Genomic DNA, 22,913 nt, shown 5'->3' with positions numbered 1-22,913 from the left:
TGCAATAAAATAAATCAAATAAATAATTGAAAGACACAATATTTTAATTATCTAGCTAATAGAAAATTGAAACTCCAAACACAAATCTTTGATTGAATTGATGCAAGATTTGCAGGAAAGATCGATGGAGGTAGAATAAAAATAAAAAAGATGAACAATTTTTATAATAGAGTTTCACAAAATTTTGTTTATTTTGTTCATGTTTCACCGACAATATTCACTTTCTTCAAACAAGATGAGAAGAGTGGATCATACAAGATTAGAATATGAGGTTGCGAGCCACTTCACTTACACTTAGAATTAAAAATTACAAAGTTATAAAATAATCCCTAATTTTTTAATATTTATAAAATATACCCTGCAGGTCGGGTACCCGCGAGTTTTTATTTTTCTGATCCGTATCCGTACCCAATTTTTCGGGTACCCGACCCTCATCTGCTCCGCTAAAAAAAATCGGATCGGATATCCTATTTTTCGAATCGAATCGGATCAAATTCAGCGGGTTTTCAGGTCATCGGGTTTTTTTGCCCACCCCTATCTCATATATATCAAAATTATTACAGTATAATTTTCTATAAAAATTTCAAAAAACAGCAATCCAAATGAAATATTTTTGGAGTGGTGAAACTATTCAAAATTTTCCCCATATATATATATAAAAAAATCGGCTGCTTAGGCTCCCTGTCCTGCTGTCCACCCCCATCCCCTCCCCTAACTTGCTCCTTTTTCCCCAAATTCGCGTGTAATCTCCGAACCCATTCATCAAAATTAAACCCCTTTTCCTTTCTTCTTATACTGGTATTACTACTCCTCCTCCTCTAACATTGCTCTTCACCCAGAAGAAAAAAGCCCATGACTGGAAAATCCACAAATAATTGGAAATATAGCTCAGATTAGAGATGGCTTTTGGTTTCTGTTGCTAATTATTCTTCTTCTTTCTTCTTCACTAGCTTGGACAAGGTAAATAAATTTTTTTTAAAATGAAAAAGGGAAAAAATCGAGAATTCGATGGAATTGATAAAATTGAGTTGTAAAACGATTTTTTAATTGAATTTTTAAGAATGCCAATCTATGATCGTTTATCGGGACAGTTCAACTTAGTTTCTATCGCTTTTGCAAGCTTCATTTTGTCTAAAAATGGATTTTTTTTGAAAAAATTGTGGGTGCGTTGAATTTTTGAGTTTTAAATAGGAAAATTAGGCTTTTATGGAGTAGTATTGGCTATTTCGGAATGACTAAGATTTTTTTTTTGGGTGGTTTTTTCCCTAGGGTTTTCGAATTGGATCGGTTACTGGACAGCTGAAATTAGGGTTTTGATCAGCAAGGACAAACTCGGTGGAAGGCAGCTCGGCAATCTGAGATTTCATCTCCGGAGGTTAATCTGAAAGTTTTTGCTTGTCGGTTGGATCGAATATTCAGTGGATTTGAGCTTGGTTTTAACCCTTGTGGAAGGTTGGACTTTGCGAATTTGGGGTGTGGATAGGAATGGAGGAAGACTGCAGATACAAGTAGAATTGCAGTGACTGATTGGTTGAGGAAATTTAACTGAAGAGAACTGTTGAATTGTCGGGTGATCCTGAGTTGATTTTCGAGTACTTATTTTGTAAATTTTCGTGGTTTTGCTTGATTGGGAATGGTTTTGGTGTTGGGCTTTGGTAGTGAAGTGAAGGAGTTGATGTTTGGTAAATCTTGGCCTGATAGACAAGTCATAAGATCAAATTGTAGAGGAACTTTGTCATTCAGCAAGCCATTTGGATTGACTTGATACAAGCTGAAGTTTTTACAACACAGTATTTTAGTTTGTTGTTCTGTATACCCTGATTTTATCTTTACGAGTATTGTGCAAATTGTGAGCTCCACATATAGACTGAAATTTTGAGAACGATTATGGATATGCATTGCTAGCCTTTTAAGTGAAAGGTGAGATAAGTGCGCTTGGGTTTTGGTGGAGGAGCTGGAAATCTTACTGCAGTGTACCTGATAATTTTCGGACAAAAGCATTAAAGTTTTAACGGAACTTTTGTGTAGGCGGTGGTATCAATTATTGTAGCTATACATCTGTGGTATTACGTGTCACGTAATTGTAATTTATGTATTGAGTTGGTTTGAGCTTTAAAGTCGAACTGATCCTAGGATAAGCTTCTTGACTTCGTGGCAAGTGCATATAACGAGGGGTGAAAGGTGTCGCTGCTGAAGGAGGGTAACGTATTTTAGGCGGTGGAGTAAGAGAAAGGAGTTCATGGAGGAGTTTTGAAAATTGAGATGAGTGTGCTGGTGTCATGGTGCATGGACAGTTTATTCGCTGGTCTGTTCCCTTATTGGAACACTGCTGTGTAAAAATAATTAAGTCAATTTGTTACCTTAAAGCTTGTTTCATTTATTGTAGTATTTTGTGCAATGTCTCGCTGCTTTCCATTTCCACCACCAGGTTATGAAAAGAAGCCTAGACTAGAAGATTCAAGTGTACTAAAAGAGGTTTGTTCTTCAACCCATGTCGTTATTGATTAAACTCTCAATACCCTGACTAGTGACTTTTTGCTTTCATATACATCTCTATTGTTGGGTATAGATCTCCATTGATCAGTATCGACTAACAAAATTATGATCTCTGCCTATATGAAGGAAAGAAAAGAAAAAGATAAGGGAAAATAATGACAGTTTATTAGTTCTGGTGGTATCTCTAATCGATTTAAGATTATTTTTGTTTTGTAGAAGCTTATGTTCGCTAGATATGGGGTATTAACATCCATTCCATTGTGTAAAAAGAAAGATATGATTAATGAGAGTTAAGGAGGGAGTTTGAGCCACAACATCAAAGGTGGTGAATTTGTCTTGGATGATCGAGTTTACTGGGTTAATGGGCTTGTAGAGGATGAATATTAGCTTGAGAAACATTCTAGGAAGACGGATTTTGTGCATGGATTTCATTTTTTTTACTTCTTTATAGGGTGCTTCCAGATTTAATTTCTTTTATGATCAAAATCTAGTATGATGCTCTGTTGTCCTGTGACCTAATTCTGTATATAAGGTAAAACTTAATCTTTTTGCTATAGAGCCACTTGTGGTTTCTAATTTTTGTGAAGGATGATTTCTTTGGTGTATTAGCCTATGGGTTGTTGTTTAGTTAAATAGATGGCATGCAAATTTTTAGGCACCTGTTGACATGTGGAATGATGTAATCATGGAATTTTTCTTTAATCGAAGATTGGCAGCCTGTGATAAATTAATCTTTCCTATGGAGGTTCTATTTCTATAACTGTCTTAATGCTACTTAATTTAATGTATCCTTTCTATAGGGAGGATTCTTGCCAGAGCTTTAGACTCCTGAGAATCACACTACTTTAGGGGGTGGGGTTGGAGGGGAAGGTGTTCGATTACCTACTTTGGAAAGAGAGTGAGGAAACCAGACTACTTTAGAGGGAGAATTATGAGCACTCTGCCTGGAGTAGGAGGACAGAATCACACTGCTTGAGGTTAGTTAAAGGTGGAGGGTGGACCTGAATGCATGGATAAGTTTGAAGAAAAGTGCCCATATCTGTTGATTACTAGTTTGCTTGTTTTCTCTTAGTTTTACAAGTCTCCAATGCTTTAGTATACGAGGGCAGGCTCAGGATACATGCCATGTAAATTTATGCTTTTTAATCTAAACCGGTCTATCTAGACCACCTCTTGGCTCTGCTTTCTGCACTGAAGAACTTTGCTACATAAAGTATGAAATTAGATGCCTATAAGAATAAGCATATAGGAAAGGGAAACAGAACCTATATGCTTGCCTCTTTCGAAATGAAGATAATTCTTGGGTATGAGTAAAACCATTTCTTCCATTTGATGATATATACACAATATACAAGAACTTGGACTGTTAAATTTCTAGTAAGCTAATGATAAAACCATTTCTTCTATTTGATGATAAATACACAATATACAAGTTGATGATATATACACAATATACAAGAACTTGGACTGTTAAATTTCTAGTAAGCTAATGAGGTTTCTGAAGCATTTTTCAGATGAACTTTGCAATGTTTCTGTGCATCCAAAGCATTTGATCTTGTGGATGCCATGCATGTGCAAGGAGCTGAGTACTTTGTCGAATTGGCTCTTTACGCGAAAAGTTTCTTGACCATCTAGATAATGCATTTAAGTTTCCTATATCAGATATGGAACTTGTTGTTATGAGTTAAGTGTGCAACTTATAACTGTTGCCTTGATCTCTTGCCTAATGACATGCACTGAGACATGCATTGAATGCTTGATGTGATTAATGACAATCGTCTATTAACCTGCTGAGTGCTGACCCTTACTTCATTCACCAAGTAATGTAACTGACTAAAATTTTTGGCTTTCTGAATTTAGCTTTCTTTTGCTCACTTGTAAATGACATATTGATCTTGGGGATGTTGTTGCTTGACTTATTTGTAACATTTGCAACTTTTGGAACTAATAGAGAAGATCCAGGATAAGATTTAAAAAAAAAAAAAAAAAAATCTTTGGCTGCAAGGTCTTATATGAGATACTGAAATTTGCCATGACTCCTAGAAACGGTCACGGAGTGGATGATCTGTTTGAAGATTTTTAAGTTATTTAGAAAAGCTCTGAAATTTTGTTCTTAATTGTAGAGGTTTTTGTTCAAGATATGAAATCGTTGGTTTCAATAATCCAATCACTCTCATAGTCCATTGGTTTGCTTATACAGGCGACAATTAGAATTGGTTAAGCATGAATTCTTAAATATGAAAATACCTAATCTACTTGTGACTTTCAAGTTCATAATAGGTAAGTACTTTACAAAGAGCTGGTTTGATGTTTTGAATAGCCAAAAAAGGTGCAACAAATATACTACATAGAATTCCATCTGAACCAATCTGTTGAGATGGTTAAGGTTATCTTGAACTCCTGTGTGATTTGTCAATTCCAAATATGAATATCTTGAGCAAATCATGAAGCTATAGAAGTGAAGTGTCCTAAAATATACTATGCCTCCATAGGGTAATTCTTGCATCTTGAACTTCCCGAAACGCTTGGTGATTGTGTTCTTCTCCTATTACACGTGGTTTGACACTTGCATCGTTCAGTTCAGGTATAAGCTTCCTTGAGAATCATGACATCTCCACCACATTAAAATAAATATAAAAGGAAAATTAAGAAACTTATATCCCAGTATAATTATAATTTTCTAATTCTTGATACTCTTTTTTTTTTTTTAAATTATCTCTTGCCCCCCTTGATTAATCAAACTTGCTCGCAATCCTAAATATGTCAGCGTGGCTGTTGGCTTATTTAGGAAATAGGAGTTTATGTGTGTATTAGCTCTCATATAGAAATTGGTTTTGCTTCTTTCTTATAGGACTCAAACACAGAGAAACCATTATAAAAACTGACATGAGATATGTGAATGGGATTATTTAGTTCTTTGGCTGCTAATGAGATGTAATGTATCGTTTGAAGTCATTTGGACCCGTAAGCATCTACAAAGTGCATAAGTGAGTCTGACTTATTTAGTGCTAGTTACTAACACTCTGCCTTTTCCCATTCTCCTCTTGAGATAATAATTTATGTCAAGCTGCTCACATGGTTTCTAAAAAAATGCCTTCTTCTGACAGACATTTGACAGCAGCACATTACTATAGCTAGAAAAGCTGATTGCCTTTCCCATGAGTAAGTAATTGGCACTTGGGGTATTATTTGTATGTGGAATATTGAAAGAATTATCTTAAGTGCTAACTTAAATCGCTTAACATCTGGTGTAACATAATTTTGTTAACTGAATACATATCCTTACACTCAGTACTATTTGCCTTCCCATTTTCTTGTTTTGCTGTTAATTATGCATGGTTGTCGGGGCAGGACAGCATCATTCTGTCATATTCAGGCAGTGAAGAGATTCTGCTATGCATGTTTATCTGTGGACTTTTGTTTTCCAAAGATTCTCTCTGGGTGTTCATGGCCTTATATGTTTGTGGGGAAGTGCTATACTTGACCCCTGAGATTGTTGGAGGAGGAAATGGGGGTTGGTCTAAAGGTCTTCAAGTTCACTAGTTGTTCTTTGACCATGGAACCACCAAAGGAGTTGATTACTAGACTAATCTTTCTCCTACTTTGTGAAAATGTTGTTACCCTTTAATACTGCTTTTTCTTTACCCGTAAGATCCTCTAGTAAAATCTAAGCTTGCATCTGTTTGCTAGCTTGTTCTGTATGGTTTTACCCTTTTTTTCCTCAAACAGTGCCTAAACATTACTTACTAGTTGGTTTATTCTAGTAAATTGCACTTGCTGAACTTTTAAAATTTGTCTCAACTCTATAGCAAATTGTTGCTTTGTGTTATTGATGGGCTGAGGTAGATGATCAGGCCATGGATTTGAGTACATGCATTTACTTATTTTAACTTGATTGATGGGATTGTCCTAAATTTACTGCAGGCAAAAGTCCTTCTAACTAAAAACATTTGGATACCAAACCCCTATAGAAGAAGTATGGCTGTTAAGATTGTTCTAATACTGTCTAGTAGCAGACACTTCTCATACCCTGCTTCCACTACCAAAGAATAAAGATCTTCATGCAACTATTACCAACTTATCTCTGTGCCTAATCCAGTGGCTTAGTGTTTGAATCTCATACTGTATGCAACACTCCATAATTCTGTATTAGACTCTTTGAATTATTTTCAATTTGGAAGAAAAAGTTTTTTGGGATGGTTGTCGGTATTGCATGTATTGTCTTTAGAGATTTTCATGGACTATTTTATATCAAAATTCATAGCTCATCACACACAGTTGTACTGGCCAAGAAAAGCTCTCACTAGGGATTTTATGTACCAAAATGTGGTCATATCCTTCTCAGGTATTTGATGCAACATCATGTGCTAGATCTTTTTGTTTTGTTGTCATGCATGTGTATCAACCATTTGGACGTATGTGTATAGTGATTCTTTAATTCCCTGTGATGTTTAACTACTAGAGATATATAGTGCACGCTTTCAGTTTTGTCATATCCCATGTGGAAGTTGGGTCAAAGTTTTGCTTTTCTTTGTTATACATATTACCTTCCAGTGTAGTTTTCCTGTATATTATTTGTCTGATATTCCAAAAATTTCTTTTATGTTTCAGGAGAAACAGAAAGAAAAGAGACAGAAAAAGGAGAAGAAAGAGAAAGAAAAGAGAGAAGGCAAAGAAAAAAAGGATAAGGAGAGAAGTGATGGCAAACACAGGGACAAAAAGGATAAAAAAGAGAAAAACAAGGAGAGAAAGGACAAACATAGGGAGAAAAAGAAGGAAAAGTGCAAAGACAAAGATAAAAGCAGCACCTCAGAAACGAGCAGAGTTACTGGAATTCCTGAGGCTAAAGGAGTGGAGAAGCTCAATGCAGGAGATGGAAAAATTGATAGATACTCTGCAGAGGAAAAGAACCATCCTGCTCAGTTTCATGGCCATAACGGAGGCAGAAGTGTTGAAAGCAACCTTGTTGCCAGTAGAGCTGAAGAATCAGAACTTGTTCCACAATTGGACAAGAGTATTAGAGTTGAACAAAAAAGTATTGGGGATGAGTTGGTTGAGAAATTCTCAGGTCTGGACAAAAAAAGGGATGATGAGGCACATAGATTTGCAGCCAGAAATCCTGGAAATTTGGCTGAAGAGAAGGGCAAAAGTAGTGATAAACAATTTGATAACAAGAAGATGGAGGGGCGAGGAACTTTTAGTGGAAACTCAGTTGTTTATAACCTTTCAAAAACGACTGAAGGTAAAGTTGAAGGAATCCCCAAGGTTGTGGAGAAAAATGATGAGAGACGGCTGGGAGAGAAGGAGAAAACAAAAGAAAGAGGAAATGATAAACGGGGAGACAAACATAAGGATAAAGACAGGGATAAGAAAAGCCATGGTAAGGACAAAGACAAGGAAAAAGAGAGGAAAAAGAAGAAGGAGAAGGATACAATTGGGCACAAAAAAAATGACCAGGACAAAGCAGAGGATGGTAGGAGTGGCATTATTGGTGTTATTGATAGCAGAAGCTCATCTCTTTCCTCGGACCTCCAAAAAAATGCTAATGTTGAGGGAAATCCCAAGAAAAGAAAAGATGTTGGCATAAATGGTTTTCTCCATGGTGAGTTCTTTTCTAGAGTGAACCTTAATCTTGCATTTGGTTGGCAAAACATAAGCATTTTCCCTCATATGTGCATGTACTGTATGAAATGCCTTACCAAGAAACTCCTAAAATTCCCTTTTTTCTCAGGAAAAAAGGGTGGGGGGTGGGGGTGGCTGGGGTTGTTTCGAAGTTCCTTTCAAGTGTAAAATTACATTTAATGGAGCTAAACAGCCTTTCATGTATCCAGTTGTAATCATTGATCCTGTGCAGGGTTATGCAACTCTAATAAACCTTTGTAAATGGCTAATTTAGTATTTGCTTGCCTGAATTGCCTTACAGACACAGAAGTCAGGCCTCATAAACTACAACGGCCCACTTCTCACCAAGTGGTAGAGAATGGTAGGAAGTTGGAAGCTTGCCAAATTCAGAGCTTGCTTACTTCTGACAGGCAGCCAAATGCTGCAATACTTAAGGTGGATGAGAAGGAAGGCAGGAAAAATGGTATTATAGAGTCCCTACCATTGCCTGCAAAACCAAAATCTTCTGCTGCTGCTGCTGATGTAGATGAAATTACTGCAGTATTAAGAAAACCTCCCCATCCTGATTCAAAGTATCTGAGCAAGGTACTTTCAGTCCCCAAGATGGACGAATGGTCTGAATTTGATGACCAGGAGTGGTTGTTTGCTAGCCAAGCTCCTAGGAACCCCAAGAAGGGTGGTAGTGCTGTTGGAGAAGAGCTGCAGGTCTGGTCCAAGGCTCTGCACATAGAATCAGCTGATGCAGTTGCGTTGCCATATGTAATTCCTTACTAATTGGGATTCATTGGGAAGCAATTTGTGGCGGCAAAATTGTTAAAAGGCAGCCTGTTGATTGTATAGCAGTGCCTCTTGAGACGAATACTATGGTTTTTAGCTGCATTCTTCTCCTATGGGGCCACCGAGATGCAGTTTGGGTTGCAGGTTCTAATTGCTCTGTAATCATTGCAAGAGAAAGGGATCAACTGAATAATGTTGCTTCCAGAGCGCTCACTCGGCATGTCATCCTGGTGCTTGGCATTAGGGGTATTCGAGACATACTGTTTTATTAACTCAAAAGGGTTCCAGTGGGGTATTGAGGCCGCCTCCTGAAACCGGAGGGGGATTTTATGCCAATGCACAAGCATCTGCAGTTTTCTTTTCCTTCATGTGCTCTTTCTAGGTGAGCACAAGTCATCTAGCTGTGCTCTTGAGAAATCCACCACAATTTTGATTTGTAACATAGAAACTCTATTTACTAGAACTGTAAGATACAGGAAATAGAAAAAGGTAGTTTCATTCATTTGATTTAACTTAGATGTAAGTGTTGTCCATAATAACCCATCTGTTTTTTTCATTTGTCTATCATCAGGTGTATCAACCCGTCTAATTTAGTGTTAACTGAATTGAGGCATCAAAAGTTTCACTTCCCAGACGTTTTTCGTGTGCATCAGACAAGCCATTCAACCTACCAAACTGGTTACAAAATATTTCTGCAGCAGAAGTTAGTGTATTGACCAAGGCTTGTTCTATCAGCCATTACATCCATTTGTCATGAATTGTCCCTTTTGTCGATGTGTGGTTCTTCTACCTCTGGATGATAAATCTAAGAAAAAATGGTTCTTGCCACTGAATATGCAAATATGGCGAACTTTTGATTGGTAACTTAATGTAGTATAATTGTTTTGAGGGTCATTCCCATTCTTTCTTGCTGACATAATGCTACTCATTCAAAGGATTTGGAGAAAGTTGAACTTCACTCTGAACTGAACCTACATCCCCTTATACATTGCTTTGCCCTGCCACAACATGATCTGATCTCATGATTCTATGTAATGCCTGCTAGTTCACTCTGCATGCCTGCTAGTTCCTTAACTACCCAACAATTGATATCAGCTTGCATGGCAGGCATTTGTACTGGAGAAATGCGATAGGCCTTTACAAAAACTTAGGAATACAACACCAGATTCCGACAGATATAAAGGCCTGCTCCTCGAGGAACCTTAAATGTGGCACCGCTATGACTCATCACTCATGGTGCTTCTTTTATCAAGGCAAGGCTGATGACCGTGATGGAAATTGCTCCGCGTTTCAGATTGATGTTGCACAGGTTGAGAAGATCCTGCAGTTTGTATCAATTCCTCCGGAGGACGGTAGAAAGAAAAATGATCGGTACTGAGCTATTTACCTGTCTGTCATTTTCTGTCTACCTACAAAGGAGAAAGCTAATGAACGGGATTTTTGTTTACGACTTCGAAGCGTTGAGTTTATCAGAAGTCAGGGTTTCTGATTACAATTTAAGCCTTCTACAGAATCTACACTGGTTGTGATTTACCAACTTCTATTAGATTGCTCAACAATAATCATGGCAGGGCGGTGATCAACTGCACAAACAGCCGAACTCTCATCACCAAGGTCGGGCCTCCTTTTGTTTCGATTTTTAAGTGAAATTTTTGTTCTGCCAACTCTTCCAAATTCCCTCTTCCCCCTTCAACAATCAGTATGTAGCTGCTCCGCATCTGCGTGTCCTTATGGTCCTTTCAACATTTGCACCCCTAGATATTGGAACCAATCCTGCATCCTGAGTACGCAAGTTACAGGAAAAGAATCTGAAACCAGGCCTTTTATGTCCTCCTACAAAGGTTGTTTCAAAAGAACAACTAGGGAATTACAGAAGAGTGAACAAACATCACTAGCAAAGAGCAAAAAGAAAATGAAATTGAAGAATCGGTATAATTTCAAGTCAAAACGGACTTAAACAAGTCTGACATGAATTCATACGCAACAAAAGTTACAGCACCAGCAGGTGCGGCTTTTTGCCAACAGCCTCTTGGACAGTTGGTACAGCTAAGACATTTAAGTCTTGGTAGGAGTGAAAGGTCAAGGATTTAACCCTTGCCATTCATCTTGCTACTTAATTGTGACTGTCATATAAGTGTGGTTTCCTTCGACGGAAAAATCTCGTTGGCTTCCCCTCCCCTTAGACTAGGTTAGAATAGATTATACAAATGTTATTGCTGCGATAAAAAAAAAAACTGGTGCGGCTTTGACTATTGACGGAACAATTCCCTTAAAAGCCCTGCACAGCCTTCTGTCTGCAAAATCCGGAAGAGGGCATCAAATATATTTGTGTCCACACGTTCCTCAACTTGAGCTCCATACCTAGTATCCCCTGGCAATCCTTCAAATCTTCAGTAAAATTAGCTTTTACATGAGAGATGGCATTAAGCACAAGTATCAACTTTGATGTGTCCTTTCTGAACTTCCCTCCTGACATTACTTATTTCCTGCTTGTAATATTGTATCTATATAATTGATGTAGACTGAAGGACAAACTTTTATAAAAGAAAAAGGTCCATTAAATGAAAGCAAAAATTGTGAGTAAAAACCAACAATGCAGCAAAGAGAGCTTAATAAAAAGAGAGAACCTTCAGCAGATTGCTCTTCATACTCTAAGAGGGTCTCTTTAGCTGCATATTTATTTTCTACTTTTAGTAGAATTTTGAAAAATAAAACAGAAAACAGAAGCATCAGTAGCCAGTATATTCTGCCAAAGAATAAAGGTGAGACCAATTGCAATCATAATAATGACAGATTCACTTGTTTATCAAAAACCACAGTGTCCAGAATACATATAATGAGGAATCAATTGCAATGATTAATATCCAAGTTACCAGCAGTGAGCAGTTGCAAAGTTGCACCAGCAGATAACAAAGGAAAGAAAATCCATCAAGTTGAGATTAGCATAATCAACAAGTAAAGATGTATTTTACCTGAGAATAAGAAGAGCATTACAGCATCCATTTGTGCCGAGTACAAGTTCCCTGCAGGCAGAATTCCAAGATAACAAGTAGAAGTTTATGGAACACTTTGATTTTTAAGTATATTGAAATTTGGGGCTTACTCTGAAGTTTTCTTCTTTTTTTTTTTTTTTTTCATTTTCTAGTTAAGATGTGAGTCATTTTCGTGAATTTTGAAGATAAAATCATCTTTTTCACCAAAAGGTTTTTGGCCAAAGTTTTGTTTCAGTAGAACTGTAGAAGGCAGAGCCGAAGTCTAATCCCGCTGAAGAAGACGATGAGCAGTCTCACTGGGTTTGGAATTTAGACAATTAAGGCTAAAATTTCACATTATTCACCAAAATACCACCCATATTCTCTGCTATCTTGGTTTTGCCCTGGCTACTATGCAACTAGTGTGGTTGATAAAGGAGTATTCTAGAAGTCACTGGGGCCGGTCAAGGATTCGATTCTTGCTTCCCATTAAAAAATTTGTCACAATGTATGATGGCTTTGATTGGCTATCTTCAAAGAAATTTCTGCTCACATGAGTCCCTCTCCCCCTTCCCCTAGATTAGCTTAAATTCAATGTACATGGGATGGTGGTAGTTGGAGGGATTCTATTGGGGAGTCTTCTTCTTGTAGTTTTTGGTTTTGTGGTACATTTTCATGAAACTTCACCAAACAAAAATGGAGGGAAATGAAAATTTTTTCAGGAAAATTATTTTCATTGAAAATGTTCTCCTTGGGAAAAAATTTTACATTGAAACAAACGCACCCTTAGTATCAAAAAAGTTATCAATGCACTCTCCTGTTTGGATTGCAATTTTCTAAAATTTTTGTAGAAAATATGCTGTAGCAAATTGATATAGGTGACATAAAAAAGATGATCGAAAAATATGTTTGTGAAAATCGTAAAAATTTTTTGGCCAAAATGTGTCTCTCTTTAAATCTTGATATGATCCAATATAGTTTCATATGCAAAAGCTTTTGTCGATATTAGAATTTACTTTTACATAAAAGCCACCTTATACTTTAGTGGCTTGGTCAGGATAATTATCAAGTTCTATGTTACATAGATATGTACCTATTCAGACTGAAAATTATTCCACATAAGAATGAAAACTAAAAAAGCATTGTGCCTATGATGCAATGGCAGAAAATCCTTGTAATTCAATTTCAAAAGAACAATGATAGAAACTACTGATAAAAGGCACATTCAATGTATTGCATTTAAAAATAAATCATTATTTTGTGAATTTATTTTATTTTACTAAACAAAAATTTAATCTTTAATTTAAGAAATTTCTCCTTTAAGAGTATAATTATGTTGGATGTGGTTTGGTGGTTACAATGGGAAAAAGTTGTGGTCAGCATAAAAAATTAGATTTTCTGAGGGTTAAAAGTGACGAAAAAAATATTTACACCAAACTCAATATCCCACTTTATATATAGTATAGATAATTGAATTCTAGAAGAACAATAATGGAAATGGTGAAGAATGTTCTTCAAGGAGATTGAATCAGTGGATGAATTGTGTTAATGAAATGAATGATTAGAGAGAGAAAAATGTGCAAAGGAATTGGAGATCAGAGAAATACACACTCCTCCCTCTTCTCTTCTCATATTCCTTTTAATACTAAGCTAGCTGAAGGGTCACAACTAATTGACAGTCATAACCAATTGAGACAAGGCAGCTAGTAGCAGTTAATCACACTTAACTCTATAAAATAATCATCAAGCTATCTAAGCAACTACTCCAGTAATTAACCAACCAATAATGCTGTGGCCAACTAAATAGCAATGATGGAGAAGCCATATCTTATCTTATACATATATAAAGCGTCCATCGCTTATGAACAGTGCAGGATGAGCCGGTTATCGCGTGATTCTCGTGGCTTTGAGGGGTGTTTTGGTCATATTTGTGTGGCTTTGAGGGGCATTTTGGTCCTTTAATCATTCCGTGGTAGTGGCTGTGCTGGAATTTCCCGTGTGTCTTCGTGGCTCTCATTCCTTTCTTCTCATCCGCGTGGCTCTCATGCTTTTGTTCTCATTCTTGGCCTGTTCTTGGTTTTGGGAGCACCGCTTCAGGAGTACAGCTTCAGTTCCTCGTTCTTCTTCTTAGAGCTAATTCTCTCATTCTTTACTTCGTTTACCTTAGACGGTGAGCAGAGTCTCTTTTTAGCTTTTATTATTCTTCTTAGTTTTCTTTGCCGGCTTTAGCAGACGTCTGTTTGGTTTCCACTTCAGCAATGTATCATCTCCAGGTTCTCTGATTAATTGGCTCTGCTTAGTTGGCTTCAGCGCTCTGTGGTTTTGCAAGGTGAAATCTTTATTCTTTCGCCTACCTAATGTTCTGAGTAAGCTTATCTTGTAAAGTCTTAACTTTAGATGTGTGTTTGATTTCCACTTCAGCGGTGTATGATTTCCAGGTTCTCTGCTTAATTGGCTTTGCTAAAAATTTCGTTTCCCAGTTACTTCAGCGCTTTGTGGTTTTGCAAGGTGAAATCTTTATTCTTTCACCTAGCTAATGTTCTCAGTAAGCTTATCTTCTGAAGTCTTCACTCTTTGCTTTATTTGTGCCACTTGATGCTTTGCTGCAGATTAATGCTTTAAGAATGGGTCGGAATAGAGTATATGGAAGTTTGGAGGAGGCCCATGCTGAGAAAAATTGAAGGAGCCGCGAGTGGCGTGCTGCTGCTCGTCGTGGAACAAAGAATGATGCGCCATTAGGAGTGTGTACATTAGCTGTCACAGCTTTTAATATACGTGACCCAAATGCTATGAATCAGCCAAATATGGGTGCCACTGAATCATCATTGGCATCGGACTCAATGCTCGCATCTACAGAGAGTATTGCAGAGCAATTTGCGACTGTATGTCTGTGCTTATTTTGAGCATACCTCGTGGAATGTAAACTGTTGTTTAAATCCTTTGGAATAAATGTTAGATTATTTATGTCAGCAATGGTTTCGTCCAAGCATGTACTTTGGTGTGGCTAACCAGTTGATCAGATGTTAGCTTTTATCTATTACAGATCAAATTGACTTATTTAGGCACACCGAACTCATAATCTTTACCTATGTTTTGGCTGTTTTGTAGGAAAATCAACGTGATGTATCTAGGCCCATTGCTGATGGTGTTAACAAGGTTCCACCAACTAATTTAGATATTGGTGAACCATCACTGCGTGAGCAACGTCGATCTACAAAACGCTCTGTGATTGATCCATTAACCAAGATAGCAACAGAGCCTATAGTATTGCCTGATGTTCCAAGTTGTCCGTATTGTCATGCAAAACGATTTCATTAGGAACCGCCTGCTTTTTGCTGTGCCTCTGGTGAGATACAGCTATTACCTACTGAGATGCCGAGAGAACTTATGCTATTATATATGGAAGACTCTGATGAGGCTGCCGAGTTTCGCAGATGTGTTAGAAGCGATAATAACATGTTTGCATTCACTTCGATTGGTATCCATGCTGATAAATCTTTGGCTGCAAATTACAATGGAGTTTATACATTTCGAATCCAGGGACAAATATACCATTATATTAATCCACTTATTCCAGAGGATGGTGAGAAGCCACGGAACTTGTAGCTTTATTTTTTTGACACTGACCATGAAACAACGCAGCGGCTATCAATCTCAAGTAGATTTCGAGAAACACTGGTGACAAAGCTTGAGGAAATCTTAAAGATCAATCCTTACTCTGCATTTTTTTCGAGGATTACAAGATTTGCCAGACATAGATGATTAAAAGATTGTGCTTAATACTACGCCTACTGTAGATCAGCGAGTTCTCAATAAACCTACTGTGTCACAAGTAGGAGCTGTTTGGACTGAGAGTACAAATTTTGAACATCTTAACTCTAAACATATACAAATTTATGGAAAGAATGGTCAAACACAGATTATTAAGCGTTATTTTGCTTGTCATGGTTCATTGCAATATCCTCTTGACATTAAAGATTAATTGTCCTGTTATGTTGATTCGAAACATTAACCCTACTGAAGGCCTATCTAATGGCACCCGACTGATATGCAAAGAATTTGGAAACAATGTAATACATGCAGAGATTGCATGTGGTTCTTTTACAGGTAAGCGTGTTTTTATTCCCAGAGTTCCTTTGCAAACTTCTGTTGATGATTTCTGTTCAGTCCCTTTTAAAAGAACACAGTTCCCTCTAAGATTATGTTTTACAATGACAATTAATAAACCACAAGGACAAACGTTGGATTATGTTGGTCTATATCTAAAAGAACCTGTTTTCTCCCATGGCCAATTATATGTTACATTATCACGTGGTAAAACGTCAAGTACTGTCAAAGTATTAATACGACCTCCAACTCTATTTTCTGCAGTCATGAATGATGAATGAGTTCGTGCCAGTAATTCATGCTCGCATAGAGTAAGGTATGTTGTTTAACTCTTTGTGCAAATTTCCATTTCAAATTTATTCTATTTATGCCTCCCCACTGCTTTGTTTGTAAAACTTGGGATTGCCAGGTTGCTCGCATGAATGAATAATTTATTTTATGCTAAAACCAGAACCAGGAACTTTAGGAAATGTCTGATGTTTTGGCTCAGCATGATCCAGCACTGGCAAATGCCTTGATCGTATGATTGTTATTTAACATGTTTGATGGTATGAGTGCAACAAAAAATATACATTCCAATGAAGGAAAAGGAGAAGCAAACTGTTGAGCTAGAGGTCCACAATCAGAGAATGTTCAAAACCGAGTTGTGCAACAAATAACAAGAGACCAAGGAATGTCCCTATGAAGAGAACTATCAATTTGCTCATGGAATTAAGGAGCTGCACCCTGTACTTTGAATACTAGGCTGACGTGGTTTTTTCCCCTACTTATCTTTCTCAATTTGATTGTTATTCCTTTTTGGTGTAAAGTTTTTTTTTTGGATTTTGGACTGTGGATTTTCTTCCATTTTATACAACCAAGCATGAATTGATTGAAATTATATGAAAGTTTGAATTTTATGATGCCAAGCAATGTTATGCATAGAAATTTATTAGTTAAACAAAATATTGATTCTTGGACTCCAAAAAAAATTGAATCAATTTTAAAGATTTGATTATTGGTCTTGATAGTGACTCGATTGGTAAGCTGTTTGGAAAAGCTTATTTCCTTCCTAGCCTGTTTTTTGTCCTAAAAATTTTGCCAAGTTTGAAACCCAACCATAGCTAAAGTTGATAAGTTGATTAAACTTAATAGCCGTCTTATTGTTTAGGGATGAAATTGATTTGTACCGTGACCTTTGTTATGTCTGGATTATTTATTTTATTTCCAGTTTTTTTAATTCTTTTCAATATGATTTAATAGAAAGCTTCAGTCATGGGTTTGGCCTAATTTTTTTCAATTTTGATCACTAGAATTACAGTTTACTTAGTTTTAAGGTTCCTAACAAATTTCTTGTATTATCTAAGAATTTAAGTAAAACTCATCTCCAGTATCTTCGATACTTCCAAGTGTGGTGTTATTCAGCTCAATAGTGGCTTCGCTCAAACTCCTCAGATGAGGTACAAGTTACATTCATAGTATCATCCTTTCTGGAATGCTTTTTTGTCTCTATCTAGCTATTGATATTGGTGGGAAGTCTGTCTATTGAAATATGGGAATGTATCTATAGTGTTGCTGGGAGACCATACGGAACATTTATTATAGGGCATTTTCCTTTGTTCAAATTTTGATAGATAACTAGCTGAACTTCCTAATTACTTCTCTGTTGGTTTCACTTTGTACACTCAGGCCTTCATGGAAAAATCTTTCTCAATACAAAAGGGGATATAGCATATATAGGTATTGCTGTTAATCCTGATACCTGAACAAAGTCCGCCGATTCAGGAAGTGATCCAAGCTGGTGTTGTCCCTCGTTTTGTTCATTATCTTATTACGGAGGATTTCCTCAACTTCAGCTTCAAGCTCATTATTCCCCATCCTGCGTACAAAATGAAGATTATATTTGTTTGGTGTTACGTATAAATATCTTTTTCCATCCTTTGCAAATTTGTAGTTTGAGGCAGCTTGGGCTCTCACAAACATTGCTTCCGGGACATCTATGCACACTAAGGTTGTAATAGACATTGGTGTTGTTCCCATATTCGCACAGCTTCTTAGTTCTCCCAGCGATGATGCCCGTGAACAGGTACATCTTTGACGGATGATAAAGAAATTTCCTCTTCTGGTGTTTGGAATCATGTTCAATGCCTTGCATTGCTTTCTGGATTTTGAATGTTGCATGATATAATTGAATTTTATTGCTATTTATCTCTTATTCCTTAATTTTCTTTTGACTACATTAGGCTGTATGGGCTCCGTGAAATGTGGTTGGTGATTCCCCAAAATGCCGTGATCTTGTTCCTGGTCATGGAGCTCTAGGTCCTTTGCTGGCTTAGCTAAATGAGCATGCAAACTATCATTGTTGCGAAATGCCACGTGGACACTATCTAATTTCTGCAGAGGCAAGTTTTAGCCATTTTTGACAAGGTATTACATTCAGCTTGAATGTCTGTTCATCTCACAGCTCTTTCAATTCTACAGGATTATTTGCATGCTTTGCTCTTTCAAAGCTTTTTTCGTCTATAGTGGATGCTAGAGTAGTCCACATGTCCCTCATAAGAAATTGCTTTGACACCCCCCTATCCATGTTTGCCACATTCTTGTGCTATGAGATATTAAGTAGTTGCTACATTCTTAACTTCCTCCATCTTGTTCTGTGGTCAACTGATTGATTCACAACCAATCTTGTTATAAGATGTATACTTATGCTTCCTGATAATATATATATATTTTTTGTAAACTATAACAAAAGATTATATGCTAGCCCACTATAGCTGTTATGTATATATATTTTTTCAGAAACGGTAGGAATTGTATTAATGATTTAAAGCTTTACATTTGTTGAGCAAAGGCTCCTAAAAGGCTATACAAAAGTGTTAGATCACCAAGGATTGTTCTATTCCTCATCACCATATGTGCCTAGAGCATATCTACTTACATTTTTAACCAAGCTATCACTTTCCCTATCTCAGCAGAATGAGCATTTTTGAAACAAAAGCTCACTATAGCTGTTATAAACCGTTCACTATGTGATATTTATGATTTAGTTTTAAACATAAACATGCAAATCTCTCAGTCTCCTGGGCTAAATTTTGGTGTAGAAAGTTTACATTATATCACAGGTTTAAGCAAATTTCGGTGCACATTATATAACATATTTAAATGATATTTTTCTTAATACATTGCACATTATATCATTGGGTTAGGTAAATTCATATTACCTTCGCACGCATCGTACGCTTGTACCAAGAAAGCAAGAAGTGATAGCTAAAGCCCTCCCTCCAAAAAAAAAAAAAAAAAAAAAAAATATATATATATATATATATATATATACCCAGTCATACTTCACACTGTACAACCAAACCAATCATCTGTTAACTATGTCAAAAAAAAAAAAAAACAAACACACACACACACGCAACACTAACAAAAAATATACCACAGCAGAAAAAACACCAATCCAGGCTATCTGACGCATGGCGTCAGGGCCTGAAAAACTAGTACATATATAAAACGGGAATGGCTTGTGAGCAGTGCCCATGGTTTGGTAATACTGTGATTTTTGTGAGTCTTAGGAATGTTCTTGTCTTTGGTATTGGTTAGGAGTGGTGTTGCTGGAAATTCACTATTCTCCGTGTATTGTTGTTGTTGGACAAGAACAATTTTGGCGGTGAGTTGAGGCCCGATGCAACAAACACCGTTCCAAAGCTTTGCAATTTTTCTTACTCTTTTTTTAGCTTTGTCTGCCCGGTGTATTTTCCCTTCCTCCCGAGAAAATTCCAAATTTATGATGAAATTTAAAAAATTTCTACAAAGGGGGCAGTTTGATAATGCAATTCTGTCCGGGGGTCTTCACATTTTATCACCCAGAAAACCAAAAAAAAAAAAAAATCGTCTTTGACCCCGCATTTGTGAAATGTGAGGTCCATGACCCATTTCAGAAATCCGAGGTTATTGACTTGTAAAAAAAAAAAATTTGCTTAGTTGGACCTCTAAAAAAAATTAATCTTTTATGTTACAGCATTGGTAGCACATTGTGATGAGAAATAGCCTCAAGCTAAAGGAAATTCCGCTATTCGAAGGGATAAAAGTATACAAAAGGCCATATTAGACCAAGCAAATTCAACAACCACTTCGCATATTGTCATTTACTAAATGCGAGCTTCTAAAAAAGTTAAAGTAAAATAATATTTATTTTCTTCTAGCGAGCTTCTACAAAATTAAATTTAAAAAAAGATTTGTTTTCTTAGAGTAGTAAACACGACCTCGTAGAGAATTAAATTTCACACAATATTTGTTTTGCAGATCTCTCATTTACTAAAACCAATCTTTAGTAAAATCTTATTTTTTAAAAAATAATTGTTTAGGCATTCATTGCGAATTCATAGAAAACTACATTAAAAAATTGCTAATTTTTTTTATTTAGGAGCTCACAATCATTTTTGTTTTCGAATTGACATTTATCATGGAGGAATAAATCCTTTTTCTTTTTAATTATAGATTTGTGAAAAAAATTATAATTTGAACATAAAAAGTTGTGCGATAACACTACAAAATTTAATTATTCAAAATCAGAATATAGTCCTTGCAGATAAAATAATCAATGAAGACTAAGCTCAAAACCAAATTAGCCTCGATTGGAGTGCTAATCGCGACTTAGCAAGGAAAGTGAATAAAATGCGATTTACCAACGCAAGTGGAGAAAACGCGACTTTTGCTAAGTCGTGTTTTTATTGATGCAAGAAAACGCGACTTAAAGTCACATTTTGTGAAGTTGCGTTTTCATTTCTGCAAGGAACCTGAAGAAAACGTTTGGTTTTAGTCAAAAGAAAAACAAAAACAATTTGCTTGAATTTATAAAAAACAAAAAAAAAAACAAAAAATGATGAGCTTGAATTTATTAATATTAAAAAACCAAAAGGTTTGAAGCAAAATTCATTCTCGCATATGTTTGCCTGACGTCTAAAGCAAATTTTTTTTTTTAGATTTTTACAAAATCAGAAATTCAATAATAAATCGCATTTGCCGAATGCGAACTACCTATTCTTAGAATCCCCAACACAAACAACCCCTCAAATAGAAAATTTTTTTTTTTTCATAATAGTTTTAGAATTTTCTCTCGTTTTCCTATTGAGCTGTGGACTAGACTATAAATAATTGACTGCAATCTCCATTAAGTATTTAGAGAGTTAATCTTGCTATGATTGTGCCTTTTGTTATTGTGACTCCATCCAACTAATCAAGCCAAGAAAAATAGCACACTTTACCAATACAAATTACTACCTAACAAATTACAAATACATCACATATCCTAAGGACAATGATCCTCATATACAGTAGCAACAAATTGGCCACGTATAAAGAAACTCACCACTATTTGGCGATTCTTTCCTGACACAATTAACACATGATATACAAGTAGCAAACCTACTCAAATTAATTAGAAACCACATGCTACAAAGATGTGCAAGTAACACCTAACTGACACCAATGCAAACCACCGCCACACTCTAACCTTTCCTAGCTGGCTTTTCCTTTCCTTTGAACTATTCTTTCCACACTCCAATTTTTCGGGCTCATACCCATTTTTAGTAAAACAACAAGTCCTAGCCATCTGACGCATAGTGTCAGGACTGAACCTAGTCAAAATAAATGCAGCCATCTAAAAGCACGGAACTTGCTTGCAAATTCCAATTTGATTTTGATAGAACAGCTACAATTGCAAACAAAAACTTAACTCTTTAACTTCTCAGCACAAATAAGGCGTTTCAAAGAAAAAATGTTGCAAACTAGCTCACATGGGTGGTGCGATTTTGCCGTTGTCCTTGTTATTTTTGTCAAAGGGACATTTTCATTATTACTTTTTCCTTCTCCTAATGCCATAAGAAATGCATTCTTCCCAATTTGGCGAAGTTACCTAGCTTCTGTATTTGAATTGAACCCACCATGGGTAGCAAAGTAGAGTTTCAACTTTTCTCTATTTTCATACTTCCTAGATAAGGAAAATTTTGGTTTCAACTTTATAAATTCCTTTGAACAAATGTTCTTTGATGACAAAATACTATTACTTTTAAGCGTGTATCTCTATCAATCTATCATTTCCTTGTTTTATACTAGTAGACAAATAAGGAGAGAACACCAAATTCATCACACCTAATTTCCCAAATTTTTTTCTCAAAGACAAAACTCCAAACAAAAACTCTTCTTGGAACAGCTCTCAAAATTTCGTCCACCTGGCTTCAGATGTTTCATGGGATTCCTTTTTATCAACTTCACAAGGATTCTATCAATAAAGAAAGATCCTTAATTGCTTCTGCAGTTTGTAGATACCAACTTACCAAACTTATACACCAATTATAATGTTTCACTAGTTTCCTTTACTTCTGCAGTTGGTGAATGTAGAATCATCTTTTATTTCTTTATCTCCCCGAAATTTTTTTCACGGGCTTTAGATTTGTACTTGAGAATAATTGTTAGCAATAATTTCAGAAACCTCCCCTAATGTTTTTGACTATTTCACTTAATTCCCTTGAAGTTTTAAAAATTATACTTACCTCCCTTGATTTCACACTTTGGTAACCAAACCTTAAAATAAGGTCAAAAATATAATGAATACCCTAAAATGCCCTTATCTTATAAAGTTCAATTAATTCTTGGGAATTTCGCCAATTCGGTCCCTAAACATTTTCACTTAAATCAATTTCGTCCTTAATGAAATATTTTAACCAATTTAGTCCCTTAACTAGTTTTTTACTTCCAATGTAGGACTTTTACTCAATTTGCGTGGACCAACAGGGGTAAAATTGTCACACTGGTTTAATCTTTTACAATTTACTGGTGAAACAGATTAGAGATCATTACGAGGGAGAGATCATTAGCTGACAAAACAGAGAAGAGAGCCTGATGTCAGCTAGTGCCTCTGCCCTCAATCTTTTCCGATTCCTTGGTCTTGCAAGGAAG

The 22,913-nt window shown here is 36.2% G+C and overlaps 1 protein-coding gene and 2 long non-coding RNA genes across 13 annotated transcripts; 2 read left to right on the top strand and 1 right to left on the bottom strand.

The window, feature by feature from the left end:
- Nucleotides 1-670: 670 nt before the first annotated feature.
- On the top strand, nt 671-9,397 carry LOC113734500 (uncharacterized). Of its 2 annotated transcripts, none has more exons than XM_072082175.1 (4): nt 671-798; nt 1,270-2,475; nt 7,108-8,098; nt 8,420-9,397. In XM_072082175.1, exons 2-4 carry the CDS (start codon nt 2,398-2,400, stop codon nt 8,890-8,892), a joined length of 1,542 nt encoding a protein of 513 aa, XP_071938276.1. In that variant the 5' UTR covers nt 671-798; nt 1,270-2,397; the 3' UTR covers nt 8,893-9,397. The 2 variants fall into 2 exon arrangements, with proteins under 2 accessions (XP_071938276.1, XP_027116878.2); XM_027261077.2 differs by having other exon boundaries at nt 673-960.
- Nucleotides 9,398-10,813: 1,416 nt separating this feature from the next.
- LOC113734501 (uncharacterized) lies at nt 10,814-12,457 on the bottom strand. 3 transcript variants are annotated; one of them, XR_003459319.2, is made up of 2 exons: nt 11,868-12,457; nt 10,814-11,582 (listed from the first exon to the last, which is right to left on the bottom strand). It is a non-coding gene; the product is annotated as an uncharacterized lncRNA (long non-coding RNA). The 3 variants fall into 3 exon arrangements; XR_003459318.2 differs by having other exon boundaries at nt 10,814-11,579; XR_011841554.1 differs by having other exon boundaries at nt 10,814-11,564.
- A 1,368-nt stretch (nt 12,458-13,825) lies between these two features.
- LOC113734499 (uncharacterized) lies at nt 13,826-18,837 on the top strand. 8 transcript variants are annotated; one of them, XR_003459315.2, is made up of 8 exons: nt 13,826-14,196; nt 14,289-14,375; nt 14,477-14,749; nt 14,976-16,290; nt 16,426-17,413; nt 17,643-17,754; nt 17,908-18,039; nt 18,197-18,837. It is a non-coding gene; the product is annotated as an uncharacterized lncRNA (long non-coding RNA). The 8 variants fall into 8 exon arrangements; XR_003459314.2 differs by having other exon boundaries at nt 16,426-17,754; XR_003459311.2 differs by having other exon boundaries at nt 13,827-14,196; nt 14,976-15,974; nt 16,239-16,290; nt 16,426-18,039.
- Nucleotides 18,838-22,913: the final 4,076 nt, after the last annotated feature.

The sequence above is a fragment of the Coffea arabica genome, chromosome 3c (genome assembly GCF_036785885.1).
Source record: "Coffea arabica cultivar ET-39 chromosome 3c, Coffea Arabica ET-39 HiFi, whole genome shotgun sequence".
Lineage (NCBI taxonomy): Eukaryota > Viridiplantae > Streptophyta > Magnoliopsida > Gentianales > Rubiaceae > Coffea > Coffea arabica.
The sequence above is the reverse complement of the archived record's forward strand: the minus strand, read 5'-3'. Positions and strand labels throughout refer to the sequence as shown.